Below are 14,269 nucleotides of genomic sequence, written 5' to 3' on the forward strand. Positions count from 1 at the left end.
CTTAGCAAAGATGGCCGCGCCCCTCCTCGCAGTCCATCCCTAGCTCGGCCGGTCCCGCAGCCGCTGGATGCTCAGCGGCCCGTCCCCGCCGCCCAAGACAGCGCTCCCTCCCTCCCACCGCGCCAGCTCCCGGCGCTCCCGCCACCGCATGGCCGAGGCTGCCGGCTCCCCGCGCCGCCCCACCGCGGGCAAGTGCGGGGCGAGCGGTGCGGCGGCGGCCCGAGCCCGCTGGCGGCTGCTCGGACAGGTAGGGGGAGCCCGCGGGCGGGGGGCCGGCATGGCGGGGCGGGCGGCGGCGCAGCGTGAGGGCAGCGCGGGCTCTCTCCCTGTTCCCTCGGGCCGGGCTGTGCCCCGGGCGGCGGTGCGGGGCGTTCCGCTCTGCCCGCGCTCCTTACAGGAGGACTCCGAGCTATACTATGGTGGGTCGTGTAAAGGCGCTTGCAGCACTCTCCCTGGAAAATATGATAGTAAAAATATGTACATATATGTATGCACCCAGCCTTCTCTAAAGAGAGGGGAAGCGGAGAGGCAGGCGCTGATCCCTTCACTCTCGTGACCGGTGACAGGACTTAAAGCAATGGCACAATGGAAGTTGTGCAGGGGAGGTTTAGTTTGGATACTAGAAAAAGGTTTTTCACCCAGAGCGTGGCTGGGTACTGGAACAGACTCCGCAGGGAAGTGGTGTCAGGCAAGCCTGACAGAGATGCAGCCTGACAGAGTCAAAGTGTTTGAACAATGCTCTCAAGCACACGGTGTGACTCTTGCAGTGTCCATCAGGACCATCAAGTCCCGGAGTTGGACTTGATGGTCCTGATGGATTCCTTCCAACTCAGCTTGTTCTGTGATTTTATGATTCAGTGTGCCTTCAGTAGATCCCCTAAACGGTCCATGGCCTGTGTTAAGGGAGGAGGACCAGCATCCCCCTGGCATCCCCACTGCCCGAGGGCCCTTTGGGATTTTCAGGCCATAGTTTGACACCTTCCATGGATGCCACTGGGGCTGATTGTCGTGGCTGCCACCTCATTCCTGCTCTTTGCTGCCTGCCCCCCCAGACTGCCTTTGGTGGGGAGCTGGGGGGAGACCCCGCTCACCTGGCAGTGAAAACTGCATTTTGCTGAGAGGCTGGAAGAAGGTGAGGAGGAAGAAGGTACAGGTGGTGACACCTGTGCTGTGGTAAACAGCAGCTCCTCAGCTGCAGCCTTCCACACTGTTTTAGATCCTTTCGGAGTAGTGCAAGGTTGGAAAGGATTGTCTGCAGACGAGTGTAGGCATAAAGGCTTAAAAATTCTAGTCTATTTCATTGGCTGTTATTGTTATGGGATATGAAATTTACAGCCCTAACTTGAGTGTCTGATTCTGTGCAGATGGACATGTGGAACTGCCTATGGACAGCTGTCCGTGAGAGGGCGGAGAGGTGGCACTGAGTCAGTGGTGGCAGCAAGGTTGGAAGGGGCACCTCGCTGCAGCTGGGTCACAGTGGGAGGCCTGGGGACATCAGTATTGCACTTGGTGTGTGCTTTTGGTTTCCAGGTTTGCCAGTCCTGTTCAATAGGACCAGCTTCTTTTTTATTATACTCCAAAGCAGGAAATATCAAAGTTACTGGTAGGAAGGAATATCAGGTTTGTCTTTGTAGCTTTCTGTTTTAGCAGCCCATGTAAGCTGCACTCTGTGGCTGTACTAGCTGTTATTTCTTCTCAACATCTACTGCCTTTGGCATATTCCTGTCTCTTAAAATCATAAGGAGCTTTTCATAATGATAGAGTGGGGTTGTGGAAGAGTGCATGTAGGTATTTGGGGAGAAGGCTTCTCTTTTTTTATCAAACTACATGTATCTGTGACCTTTTCCTCTGCAGATTCCCTTGGTTTTTCCATGTTCTTTGGCTTTTCTGTTGATTTTTATATGGTACAATGAGCAAGGATCAATTTAATCTTACTGGTACATCTGAAGTAAAAATCAGTTCTGTGCTCTTTGCTACAGTGGTGCTCAGATCTATCTATGGATTGGAAGAAGGTATCAACCTCCCTTTAAATCCATTTTTAAAGGAGCACTGTCAAAGTGTTTCTTACAGTGCTTTTAAAAGCACTTTTCATACTGCTTATAATAATGCCTTACATGAAATCAGTTCTGTGGTGTGTTTATATCTTGAATTTGCTTTCATTCAATGCACACACAAATTGATTTACTATGGTAAGGATGCTTGAGTGCATGCTCGCTGATTTAATTAAGAAAAAAAAAACCCTTTTATGAGGTATCCTATGAAGCTAGCATAAAGAACCAGGGGTTTGCATAATTACCTGTGTGCTCTTTATCAATGAAATGTTTTATGTATGTACTGAGTTTGAAGTTTGGCAATATTTTTAAACTTAGTCTGTCAGAATCAAGAAAAATATTTTTTGTGTTTAAAAAAAATGCTGAGGGAAGTTGCCCATTTACTGTGCATTTGTAAATGACTGGATAAGTTCTCTAAGGCTGTGTTTTGAGCTCTGCCACTCTCTGTGGCTGGAGGCATTATCCAGTCAGTAGTTTTCAGCAGGGAAGTTAGAGCAATAGGCATGCTTTAGGTTCCTCCCTATATGTACATTTGCTCCCTATAGAAAGTTTCATGAAATCTGTAAGCTTTTTTTTTGTTTGTCCTGCCTGTTACCTTCCTCTTGCTGTTCTCACGCAAGTCTCAGAATCACAGATTATGCTGAGCAGGAAAGGATGCGCAGGGATCACCAAGTTCAGTTCCTGGCCCTGCACAGGGCCATCCCCAAGAGCCACACCACATGCCTGAGTATGTTGTCACCTGCTAATGTATTTTAACTTCCAGAATTGAAAAATAAAAGCTAAAGTGAGGACAGGTCAATGACACTTTTTTTTCCTGAACAGAAGTAGTTCTAAAACAAATTTTCTTCTCTTCCTGCTCTTCTCTTTGTGAAGGATGCCTGTGCTTCAGATCTTTTTTCCATGTTTTTGTTAATCTTGAGTTTGTAAATTGTTTACAGTTGGATAAAACAGTTTGGTTAATAAATTATTTGTAAAAATAAATACTGTAGTCCTATGGATGATATTTAGAGTGCAGTTACAGGTTATGTTGTAGTTGATTGTGTAGAAACTTTCTTGCATGTTTAAATTACCGTGTTTCAGTCACTGCCAGAGAACTGGCAGAGGTTTGTAGACCATAAGCTGTTACTGAATTTGGCTCTTAATGGAACTAGGCCTAACACAAGGATATACAAGTACAGGGAATTTCAGGTGACTGCCTTTCTCCATGTTGTTTGGGGAAATTCTTTTTTTGGTGAGGTTTTTTTTTAAGAGATACCAACCAGTTTTGGGTTTTATAGGAAGTCCTAAACATGGTCCTAATACTGTGACTGAATACCAAGGGCATTGCAATTGAGATCTGTGGTAATATTTTACCAGAATCTTGTAGAACAGAGACTGTTTGGTGAAGAGTTAAGATCAGTTTGACACCCTTTTGTTTTTATCAGTGGATTATTCTATAGCAGTAATTTATATTTGTAGCCTATTTAACACAACTGTGGTCCTTTTAGGAACAGACTTAAGAAAAACCCTCCCTTTGATCCATATGTAAAAAATACAGAGTTAGATATAAATGATGTAACATATTCTCCATTTGTGCTATTTTCTCAGTTATATGTAGGGTTTGAAAATATTTGACCTGCTGTTGTAATTTTCAGATATTAGACCACTTGATTTTTGTTTGAGGCTGTGGGAGAAATGTTCTTTTGAGTATTCAAATTAGATTTTCTGCTATCCCAGAGAATTAATTTTATGGAGTGGCTATAAGATGTCTCTGTACAAGAAAAACTGAAAATAGAAAAGTGTTGTTCCTGCTGTATTTTTTTTCCTGTTAGTAATGGCTTGCTATTGCTTTAAAGAAGTCCCCAAACAACACACTCTTCTGAAAATTAGGTCTCGCTGGTTTTCTTTAGTTGTCAAGATAGTCCATGTTGTTTTTAGGCACACAGCTATTACATGAAGGTCTTAATTTTGCTGGTCTTTTAATTTTGTTCTCCTGCTTTGGTATTTTTGCATTTTCCTTCACGTGTGTATTTTTCTCACGTGTTACAGAGGTAGTGTGGACAGCACCCAGACATTTTTCATACTTCATGGAAAATGCCTGTGCCTTTCATATGATGAGACCTGCCAGTGGAAATAGCTCCAAAAGCAGTAAGCCTGATGCCTCAGACCTGCTGTTAGAAACCAAAAGTGTAGCAAATACAATTGTTCTGCTCACATATATCCTTCCAAATATCCTGCAAAATAATAGGTCATGGCCCCAAACTGTAAGGCTTTGAAATGCAAATACATTTTCAGTTAAAGCATGTCAACGCAGGTTGGGTACAGCAAAAAAATCACTGACTTTTTTTTTTTTTTTTTTTTTTTTTTTTTTTTTTTTTTTTTTTGTACACATTCTGTATGCAAAGCTTCTGTTTCAAGTTTCATAATTCTGGTGAGCTGTTTCTCATTTGACTTATCTCTAGCTGGCAAAAACTTGTAAATTGCAGTGCTGTCCTACTTAATGGAGCTCTTTCTGGTACCCCTACCAATTTATAGGCATTTTATTTTTTTCTGCTCTGTGGTTTTTGTTTTTGTTTTATTGTTTATTTTTAAATGTTTTTAATCTATCACTGGGGACTGCATATGCACTTTAATTTAAAACAAGCAATGGCAATTATTTATGTATTCTCTCCATTGTTAGGAGAAAGAAGTTAAATCTAGGACACCTCTCCTTCCACATCACTGCCGTAAGGAATAAATCTTTGTCTGGCAGGGAAATGGTGGCTGTCTTCTGAGCAATGGCACAGCTTAAACCAGCTGAGTGCTTGGTTCTCCTGCACAGAGTGGTTGGTACCTCACTCCCTGAAGATGGCTGAGTGCAGCAGACTAGGCAGGGCAGAGAGCCACGTTTTCACTTTCCTGAACAAGTGTTTTAATAATTAAAAAAATGCAGATGACATTCTGTCTCTGTCACTGCCTTGAATTCTTCAGTCTCTTAGCACTGAACTTGGTGCTCTCAGAGTGTTTTGGGGCTCACCTGAAGTCTGGCTCATGTGTCAGTCCCCTTATGGGGACCTGGTTGGGGAATATAGAGTTGTGGTGTCTGAAAGTCTGGGGTCTGGGATAGGAAGCAATTTTCGCAACTTAGGCAACTTTGGCAGCATCTCTGCAAGTGTGCAGCAGAAGACTTCTAGGCTAGGAAGGAATCTGTCAGGGGAACACACAGCACTCTGGCACCTGAAGATCATGTTTTGGGTTTGTCATTTTAATTCTGCAAAAGATACCTTTGTTGTTGTTGACCTTTTTCGCCCTCTATAGGGACAGTGAGTGGCACAGAAATTGCTTGTGGAGGGCACTGCTTGGACTGGGAAACGTGGTAAAATGAGAGAATGGGAAGAACCCAGTTTGGCCCTCTAATTTTTGCATGGGTTTGCTTTGTATTGTACTGTATTCAGAAGTACACTTTGCGTACTTCTGAATACAGTACCTTTGCTTTAGTTACTGAGACATAATTCATAACTCATTCTCTTGACCCCTACCATCAATACCACTGTATTTTGTTCAGGCTTGACATACTTTGTTACTCATAAGTGCTAGCTAATAGCATATCCATTATTGTTTGCCTCTTCACTCAAAAAGGCATGAGTTGGTTCTTTTCTTGTTTTATTGTTTTATTGTTAATGTTTAATATGTTCTTAATTTCAAAGGTTCTGAGGAAGAAGCACTTGAAAGATGTGCATCTCCAACAAGTATCTGTCAGAAGGTTTGCATCGTTCAATCTCTTTTCAATAGAATACCAGAGTGCAGAAGAGGAAACTGGGACCTGGGTTCAGTATAGAAGCATCTTTTATCCCAAGTACAGTGTCTCCTTAAGGTAACCACAATTTAAGTTTTAAGTAAGATCTTGAATGGGCCTCAAATATAAAACTTATTAGTCATTCTTCCAGTGTTTTGTGTAACCAGGGCATAGCTTACAAATAAACTGGTAAATGTTATTTTTAGTTGTTTGTTACAGTAAGCAGCTTGTCTGACTCTTTTTTCTGGTACATTTCACTGAAGTAGCAGAGCTTGACTGAAAATACTGATGCTTGTAGCTAAAACAGAATGCAAATATGAGCATGTATTTTATATTTTAACAGCTTGCTGTTTTGACATTCTTCAGCTATAGATAGGACCTGAACACAGTTATATATGGTCTTAAATTTTTTTATGACATGATGTTATTAATAATGTTCTAAAAGGTTTTTGGTAATTATCTATATTTTATTCAGTTTTCTTCTTAGTGCTTTTTTAAAAACTCAGTGATAATTTGTCAGCCAAATTCCTACAAAGTAGTGTATACATAATGAAGTAATCTTATATTAGGGCAGGTTATTTTTATTAAAGAAATTCACAGTTAAAAAGTCCGCACACACACGAACAAAGCAACAGAAAGCTTACTTCCCCTCCAAAACCCCTCTGAAGGAATTTCAGTGAAATCTCAGTAGCTTTGTTTGTAACTCTCATTCATTACTATGTTTGTGGGGTTTTGTTTCTCTTTTCTGTTGCTTTGGTCTTCTTTTCCACGTTCAGTTTTGTATGTACCATACTTGGTTTGCCTCAGGCAGTTTGCAACAGTAACTTAAGAATCCCTGAATTGATACTTGATCTGCAGCATCTTATTAGAGCTCTGAAGGTGGAGGATTTTGCATTGTCTGCACAGTGGAAGATGTTCTGGAGAGCCCAAATCAAGAAGTGCATTTTTGTTTACCTGAGACTCTAAATTAAAGTGAAGCTTAGGAATTAAGATCTAACACAAACAAAGTGACCATCATTAAACTGCAGCATTTTTGCAAGGTTTTAAAATGAACCAATGAGAAAAAACCAAACCAAACTAAAGGAACCCCACAACACTACATACAGATAATTTTAAACTTGCATCTGGATGTAAAGTCAAGAACAAAATTCTTTAGAGCTTTATAAAGTCCTAATATTCCATTTTGCAAGCTTATACTCAGTGATATTAAAAGGATTCAAAAGGAAACTTTTCCACTGGAAAACTGCTGTTTATAGTAGAAATAGGTGCAGTGTTTTTCCATGTAAAGACTTTTCCTGTAAACCACCAGTCAATGCTGTGGATTAATTCAAACACTGACAGTCTACCTAATGCCTTTGTGCAGTGTCCCTATTCCCTGTTTCTAAGTCTTCAGAGGCACACTAGGGATAGGAAACACAAGGTGTTTAGGTAGAATTTGGGCTGAACAAGGCTGCAGTCCCTTACAATGCAGCTCTGAAATCCTTTACTTCACTGTTGTGGCCTGCAACACTCGCTGTCATTTGATTTACTTGTTCTGGAGTTTTCAGGTAGGAGATGAGCTAAGGTTCACCTGTGCTGGAAGTACAGAAGCCAAGGGAATGTCAGATGATCCTGCTCTGGCATTTGTGTGCTTCTGTTTCCACCACTTTCTATGCCATCATTTTATTTGGTATTATTTGCCTAATAGTAGTTTCATTGATAATTTGACACAGCTCAACTATGGACTTTGAAGAAGAATGCTTATTTATGTGTTATTTTATTGTATTTCTTTTATCTTGTTCAGTGGAAACATATAGATTCTGTGCTGGAGCAGGCTCACACCACATTTCCAAAACTGAATATTGAGGAGAATATGGACATTCTCTTCTGATGGGGATTTTTATTTTATGTTTTCCCTGCATTTGTTCCTTTCCAAAAGATATTCAGTGACCTCTAAAAATAGTAATCACTGATCATTTTAGAAATAATGATCTGAACTTGCTTAGTCTTACACACTTCTATATTAAAATGTCTTCTCCACACTGAAGCAGTGACAATACATAGAGTATACTTAGTATTTCAGAATATTGCAGGAGGTGAAGAAGGGAAGGAGAAAATACTGTGGTTTTTGCTAGGAACAAGGTATAAATAGACAGTAACAAAATTGACTTTACCATGAGTCAGTGTTAAATAACGTTTCTTCCCTGTTTTTGCAAAAGCAGTAATTTAGGGGATCAGTGTAACAGTTTAACATACATAACAAAGCAACATTTTTTATTGCTGAAGCTTACATATCTAAAAGATAAAAAATCGTGGAGTAAGTATTCCTGGATCTTGGAAACTGGTCATGTGTTGGAAATTTAAGCATTCTCTGTATGTCTGACAGTCTTCCCTTGGTTTTTCTCTGTCCACTGGCAAAATTTTATTTCTAATAATATTTAACAGCAGAAACAATTTTAGCAGGTTAACAAGAGCATAATATTAACAATAACTTCAGTCAGATAAATCCAGAACGGCATGCTTGAATAGGAGAGCCTTTTTATATCTTTTTGTCAGGAAAAAAAAATGTTGCTATGACCCCTCTAAAATCTTGACAAAAGTGCTTTGGAATTTTCATCTACATTTGTTTTCCTTATGCATTAACATCTTCTTGGAAGAACTCATTGCATATGTTCGATGTTAAAAGGGTTGTCAGCTAATATCTTGACGAGACTAAATACTTAAAAAAGTTCATAAGGTTGTTCGTGGCTTTTGGCAAAGAGTATAAAGGTCAAGCTGTATCAGTTCAAGGGCTGTCAAGACTGATAAAATTGTATATTCAGATATGCTATGACCTAGCTGGAATTACTGCTCTAGAGGGGATTGGGACCAGTTTGTCAGGAAAATAGAAGCTTTTGTAGGAACTACCAGTCATGTGTATGCTTTTCTGAATTTTGTTGGTTTTGCTGTTTCTCTAACTAAATTCAGGCTGCATTCATATCTCAGAAAGAAGAGCTTATGACATGTTTTTCTGTCACTAGTTTATTTTTTTTTTTTTTGCATCATTCTTAATAACAAATCTTCCAAAGCAGAAAGTCAGAAGTCCCAGTATAGGGCAATTTTCAGCTTAAAAAATTTAAGCTGAATTTAGGTGCTGTTTTGACTAGATCCTTGAAGTGAAATATCATCGACTCATTTTAAAAATCCCCATAACTCTTCTGGTTAAACAGTGATCTCCAATGTGCTTAATGAAATATAGTTTTATAATACATGGTGGAAAGTGGTCTTGACGTTTGTTTGGGTACTAAGGTGCTTCACAGTAGCTCTGGGGTATCAAAAGGAGTGTCTGGCGAGTGTGGGGTTTTGTTAGCATTGAAAGGTGTGTCAAAAAGAAATTTCTTGTGTTAGAATCCAAAACCTCATTTGCTTAGTGTAGTCTCATCTGGATTTGTATTGTATTTGATGACACAACATAACTGCATCCTTGTCTTCATTATGTTAATTGAGCTTTATCTTTCCTGACCTGAACCCTGGATGCTCAGACAATTTCTATGTATTTCTCACGTGCTAATTGACTTTGCTTCCACACTCTGTAGGTTTCTTTTTGGTGTTTGAATTTGTCCAGGAGCATCTTATTCATCTACATAGGCCTCCTGGTTTTCTTGTCTGACTTCCTCTTGTTCTGGATGCATCATTCCAGAGGTGATCCTTGGATATTAGCCAGCTTTCTTGAGCCCCTCTTCTCTCCAGGTCTTTATCCTGTAGTATTCTACCAAACAGATCCCTGAAGAGGCCAAAGTCTGCTCTCCAGAAGTCCAAGGTAGCAAGCTTGTTGGGCACCCTTCTCACTGCCCTAAGGATCTCAAACTCCTCCATTTCATGGTCCTGGCTGCCAAGGCTTCCTTGGAGGTTTACATTTCCCATCAGCCTCTCCTTCCTGGAAAAAACAAGGTCCAGCATAGCACTTCTCTTTTTCAGCTCCTCTTGAAAAGAGAAGCATTTCAGGAACCTCCTGGATTTTTTATGCCCTGGTGTCTTGTCCCCCCAACAGACATGGGGGTGGTTGAAGGTCCCCATGGAGACCAGGGCTTGTGCATGAAAGGCTGCTCCTCTCCCTGTCTGTAGAGGGTTTCATCTGTTGGTGTCCCTGTAGCAAACCCCCCCTCTAATGTCAACAGTCCCTGTCCTCCCTTCAATCCTGACCCATCAGCTCTCCTTTGCTTCCTTGTCCATCCCCGGGGGAGCTACAAGCACTCCAGCTTGACATAGACAGCACCACTGCCTCCATATCTCCCCTGTGTTTTTATTTATAGAACTTTCAGGTGTGTTTTTTAGCTTTTTTCAAGTTCTACTTAACTGTGGCAGTACTTCACTTTGCTGGTAAAAAGTTGTGCATGTGCTGAATATGTGTTTTCTTAGGAATAGGAAGATCTATAGTAAGTAAATAGAAATATTAAAATATTTATTTAATACTGCCTTTCTAAATCCTTGTATTTTTCATCAGGAATGTGCTTTTAAATTTGAATTTTGTGTGAATAGTTTTAGCAATGAAGTGATTATAGATCATAAAGATGCAGTGTCTCACCGTGGAGATGATACCTACCTTTTAGATAGGAAAATTGTTCTTTTATTTGAGTTAAAAAAGGAACAATCAATATCTTCAAATTTTCTATTTCAGGATATGGATTTGCTTTTAAGTTGTAGGCTCATTTTAAGAAAACAGTGCAGAAATAAGTTATTTCTGTGGTAAAATATTTTCCATTGATCAGTCATTTGCTGTTTCAAATACTAAAGTGCAGAACTGAAAGGAACAATGTCAGCAGGTTACAGGAAGGGTTAAATCTTTGTAAAAGGTGTTAAGTGTACTTTGCAAGATGTCATGCATGTATTCTGAATATGAATGAACCTGTAGATAAAAATATGACAGAAACTATTAGGTGATTCTAGTCCTGTGGTTTAGAAATGAGGGGCATGCAGAGACACCGCTTGTCTGTGGCAAGCAGTGTGTTAGAAGATGGTATAGGACTGAATTCCATTGGCTGTTTCTCTTGGATATTTCTCCTAATAACATTTTCAATTTTTAATAGTTTTTTATTTTAGGGGTAGAGATGAAAAAAGTGAAGGGAAACAAATTTCAAGGAATATTGCCTACTTCTTATGGACAATTTGTGTTGATGCGAAAAACTTGCTTTCTTCCATTTATTGCATGCTAAGAGACAATGTATGAATTTAGCAGCATAAAGGGTTGGCCCCAGGAGCTGGAAATGGAGGAAAGAGATGAAAAGTGATTTGGCAATGTACTTCTTTTATTCAGTGATCAAGCAATGGCTGCTCCATCATATTGCCCAAGATGTGTGTATTTGTAAAAAAAAATTGTAGTCAAAAAAAGCTTTGTTTCAGTTTCTTGCCACATTAAGCTGGGATCTAGAACTGGAGTGAAAGAGGTGTTGACTTTTTTTGCTATACTCTGGCCCAGAAAGAGCATCTGATCAGATAGCAAAGTTTGCAGATAACTCTGAGGTTCTTAGTGGGCCACAGTGACAATTGATGGTGCCATACAACAAGATTTTTTGTGAAGTAACCTTAACAGTAACTTTTTACCATTATCCCATCTTTCATTTTCCACAAATATACTTTTAATTTCTACATAGGTTAATAGTTTATGGTGATATGTTTGATTTTTTTCCCTTTTCAATATTATGTGGAAATGTAGTCTGTCTTAGATTTTGTAGGATTTTCAAGTGAATATAGGCACATACTTATTTGTGTTATTTTTCATCACTCAGTTTAAGAATAATATAAAAGCAAAGAAGGAACCTACTTTTGTTTCATTATGGTTGATGAAAAGCATACCTTAATAGGGACCTACTGAAGGATTTTTTTTGTACTCTCCATAGCTATTTTTATATACATGGAAAAGCATGGCACTTGTGTTGCCTGAATTGGAGAGGAAAGAACATTAATATATTTAAAGGTTCATCTCACTCTCTCTGACTTCATCCAAAGTTGATTTATTTGTAATCCAGAGTAAGGAATTTTGCTTTGCTTTGTATCAGGAGAAACATGAGTTGAATTAGTTTATTGTTCATAGATTTGTCTTCTATTACTCATTGCCTCAGCCATAGAAATTTTTGCCTATTGTTCCTTGGAGACTTATTATAAGAACACTCTGAATCAGATTAACCACGCCAGCCTGAAATTCACTTTTTCCATGATGCTCACCAGTGCTTCTTTGAAGTACTTTGTTGATCTCAGCAGTCAGAACTTTGAACTTCTTTGACATGTTCTAAAGCACTGAATACTAACGTTCTTTTGTATTTTGAGATACTTGTGGAAATTTATGGGAATTTAAGGGTTGGGGTTTAATCCCAAGCTTCTGTGATACCTTTCCTTGACATTGACAATTCAGTGCACATGACATTTAAGACTGTTTGTCAGCTGCACTGTGGAAAGCTGTATGGTGACAGGTGCTCATGGAAACAAGGTATGCTGTATCTTGGCAGTTTTCTCGGGGTTTGCTGATGGGATGGGACAGTGAAGCAGCAGCTGTTACAGAACTGCTGAGGATGTATGTGCAGGGCAGTGGATCCCAAACTGCAGGTTCTGCTTTTTAGTGCAGGACTGAGTAGTACACTATTTATGGCAGAATTTGGGGTTAGAGAATACCTATGTTTACAGGTGCATATAACTTTAAGTCTGTGAGTAAGGCCTGTGATGGAAGAGTTGGGGAATACCTGGTGCAGTTTGTCTGCAGGCTCCACATGTACAGATCTCCAAATGGAGAAACATGGCTATTGCTGTTTGGAAGTGTGTTTTCCTGAGTTTTCCCTTTCACAGGTAGATCAGCTATTGGCATGTTGATTTCCTCAGTCCTAAAACTTGTCTGCAGGAGGAGATTATGCTCAATTCCTCAGTTTTTGGATTTCACAAATTTTAAGCAGTTTTGGCTAGTGGTGTGGTTTTATAATTTCTCCTTTTCATGTTTGCCTATCTTTTGACCCTGAAGTATATAAAAATTGTATTCTTTTCTAGACCAGGACACTTCACTTCTGTTTTTCTTTCTTCATTATGTTGAACTACTGGTATTAGACTACTAAATTTTTATCCTTACCTTTGTTTCACTTGAGGAGTTACATGATAAATCTCCTTTAGATATGAACTATTATGTACATTAAGAAATTGAGCGGGGGGAAAAAAGAAACCAAAACATGTTATCCCAAGACTGCCCTGCATGTCAACAGGGATTAAAATATTTCTTTACTTCCTCAGCATCTCCCACCCTCCATTTGCATTCATTTAGAGATGAGACATTCAGCTGTGTGAGAGCCCCCAACATCCCCAGACATATGCAGAGTTCATAGGGTTCTGAGGAGTCAGCGGGGGAGAGTTTAAAGGGCAGCTCTGTGGCTGGCAGAACTACCAAACCTGTCTCCTTTCTTGTTACTTCCCTTGCACCAGCTCTGTTGCATTGTTTGTCCAATTTGATGGAGAAGAAGTACATTAAAAATCCATGTGATCCATCAGCATTCTTGTAGACTTCCTCTGCAGAGAAGGCATGTAATTTTGGTTTGGTTGTGTGTACCTGGGAGAAGAGCGCTCAATGTCCAGTTGAATCTTTTGTAACATCTCTCATATATTTCTTTGTGGCTTCTGATGAGCTCAGTTCAGTTTGTTAATTTGATTTCCATTTGATTTTCATTTATAAGAATTAGTCTAGTTGCTGTTTCTAGGTGCTTCTCAAAATATAACTTGTTAGTGTTTCTTTATTTAATGCTTATGCTTATCAGAAGCTATAAATAGTGGGTTTTTCACAATAAATATGCAATTTCATGTATGCAAAATGATTGATTTTTTTTTCCATTCTCACAGCAGTCTTTTTTTCAGGAAAGAACAGCTGAGAGAGTGAGAACTAATTTTGTAGGTGCTAAAATTCTTGGATTTATTGCATTTTTTTTTTAGTATTTCAAATTAGTGTGTTCCCAAACAGCCTTAGAAGCTATATTTGAAACATTATTAAAACCCTATATTTTCATATTTTGCTGCCTTTCTGAATGCCTTCTAGATTTTCTTTAATGCATTTGTGAAACAGCTGTGTGATCTGAATGTTGTCAAGTGTGAGACTAATATTTTGTTCATTTTGGGCTTAGATTAGTTTGGAATATTTAAAAGAAGATTAGATGCTTTTTTATGTGTGTACCACTGCACATTTGGAGGCAAATCTTAGGTAAATTTTTATTCAGTTTTGGTGCTTATTCTTTCTGCTGCTGTCAGTGTCTTGCTCACTGCATTCTAAAATTTGCACATGGTGTATGAAATTTAGGTAATTAATTTATTATCCCCACTTTTGAATGTTTATTTCACATGGGTTATGCAAATGTAAAACAAAAAAAAATGCAGTTCAGTGAACACATCAATTTGCATTAACTTAATTAAGTGTTCTTGATTTTGTGGGAGAAAATAGGAATGTGTGTACAGCTGCTGTTCAAAAATACTTTATGTATTTTCC

General features: G+C 39.3%; 1 protein-coding gene across 1 annotated transcript in view; it reads left to right on the forward strand.

Moving 5' to 3' along the window:
- Window positions 1–67: 67 nt before the first annotated feature.
- The window catches only part of CAMKMT (calmodulin-lysine N-methyltransferase), a 211,699-nt gene continuing 197,497 nt past the window's right edge, over window positions 68–14,269 (forward strand). The window contains exons 1-2 of the mRNA XM_041476996.1: window positions 68–247; window positions 5,717–5,883. Coding sequence (XP_041332930.1) covers window positions 68–247; window positions 5,717–5,883 — 347 coding nt within the window. The remainder of the gene's footprint in view (window positions 248–5,716; window positions 5,884–14,269) is intronic.

This window comes from Pyrgilauda ruficollis, unplaced genomic scaffold, assembly GCF_017590135.1.
Source record: "Pyrgilauda ruficollis isolate IOZ18807 unplaced genomic scaffold, ASM1759013v1 scaffold4, whole genome shotgun sequence".
In the NCBI taxonomy this organism is placed as follows: Eukaryota; Metazoa; Chordata; class Aves; order Passeriformes; family Passeridae; genus Pyrgilauda; species Pyrgilauda ruficollis.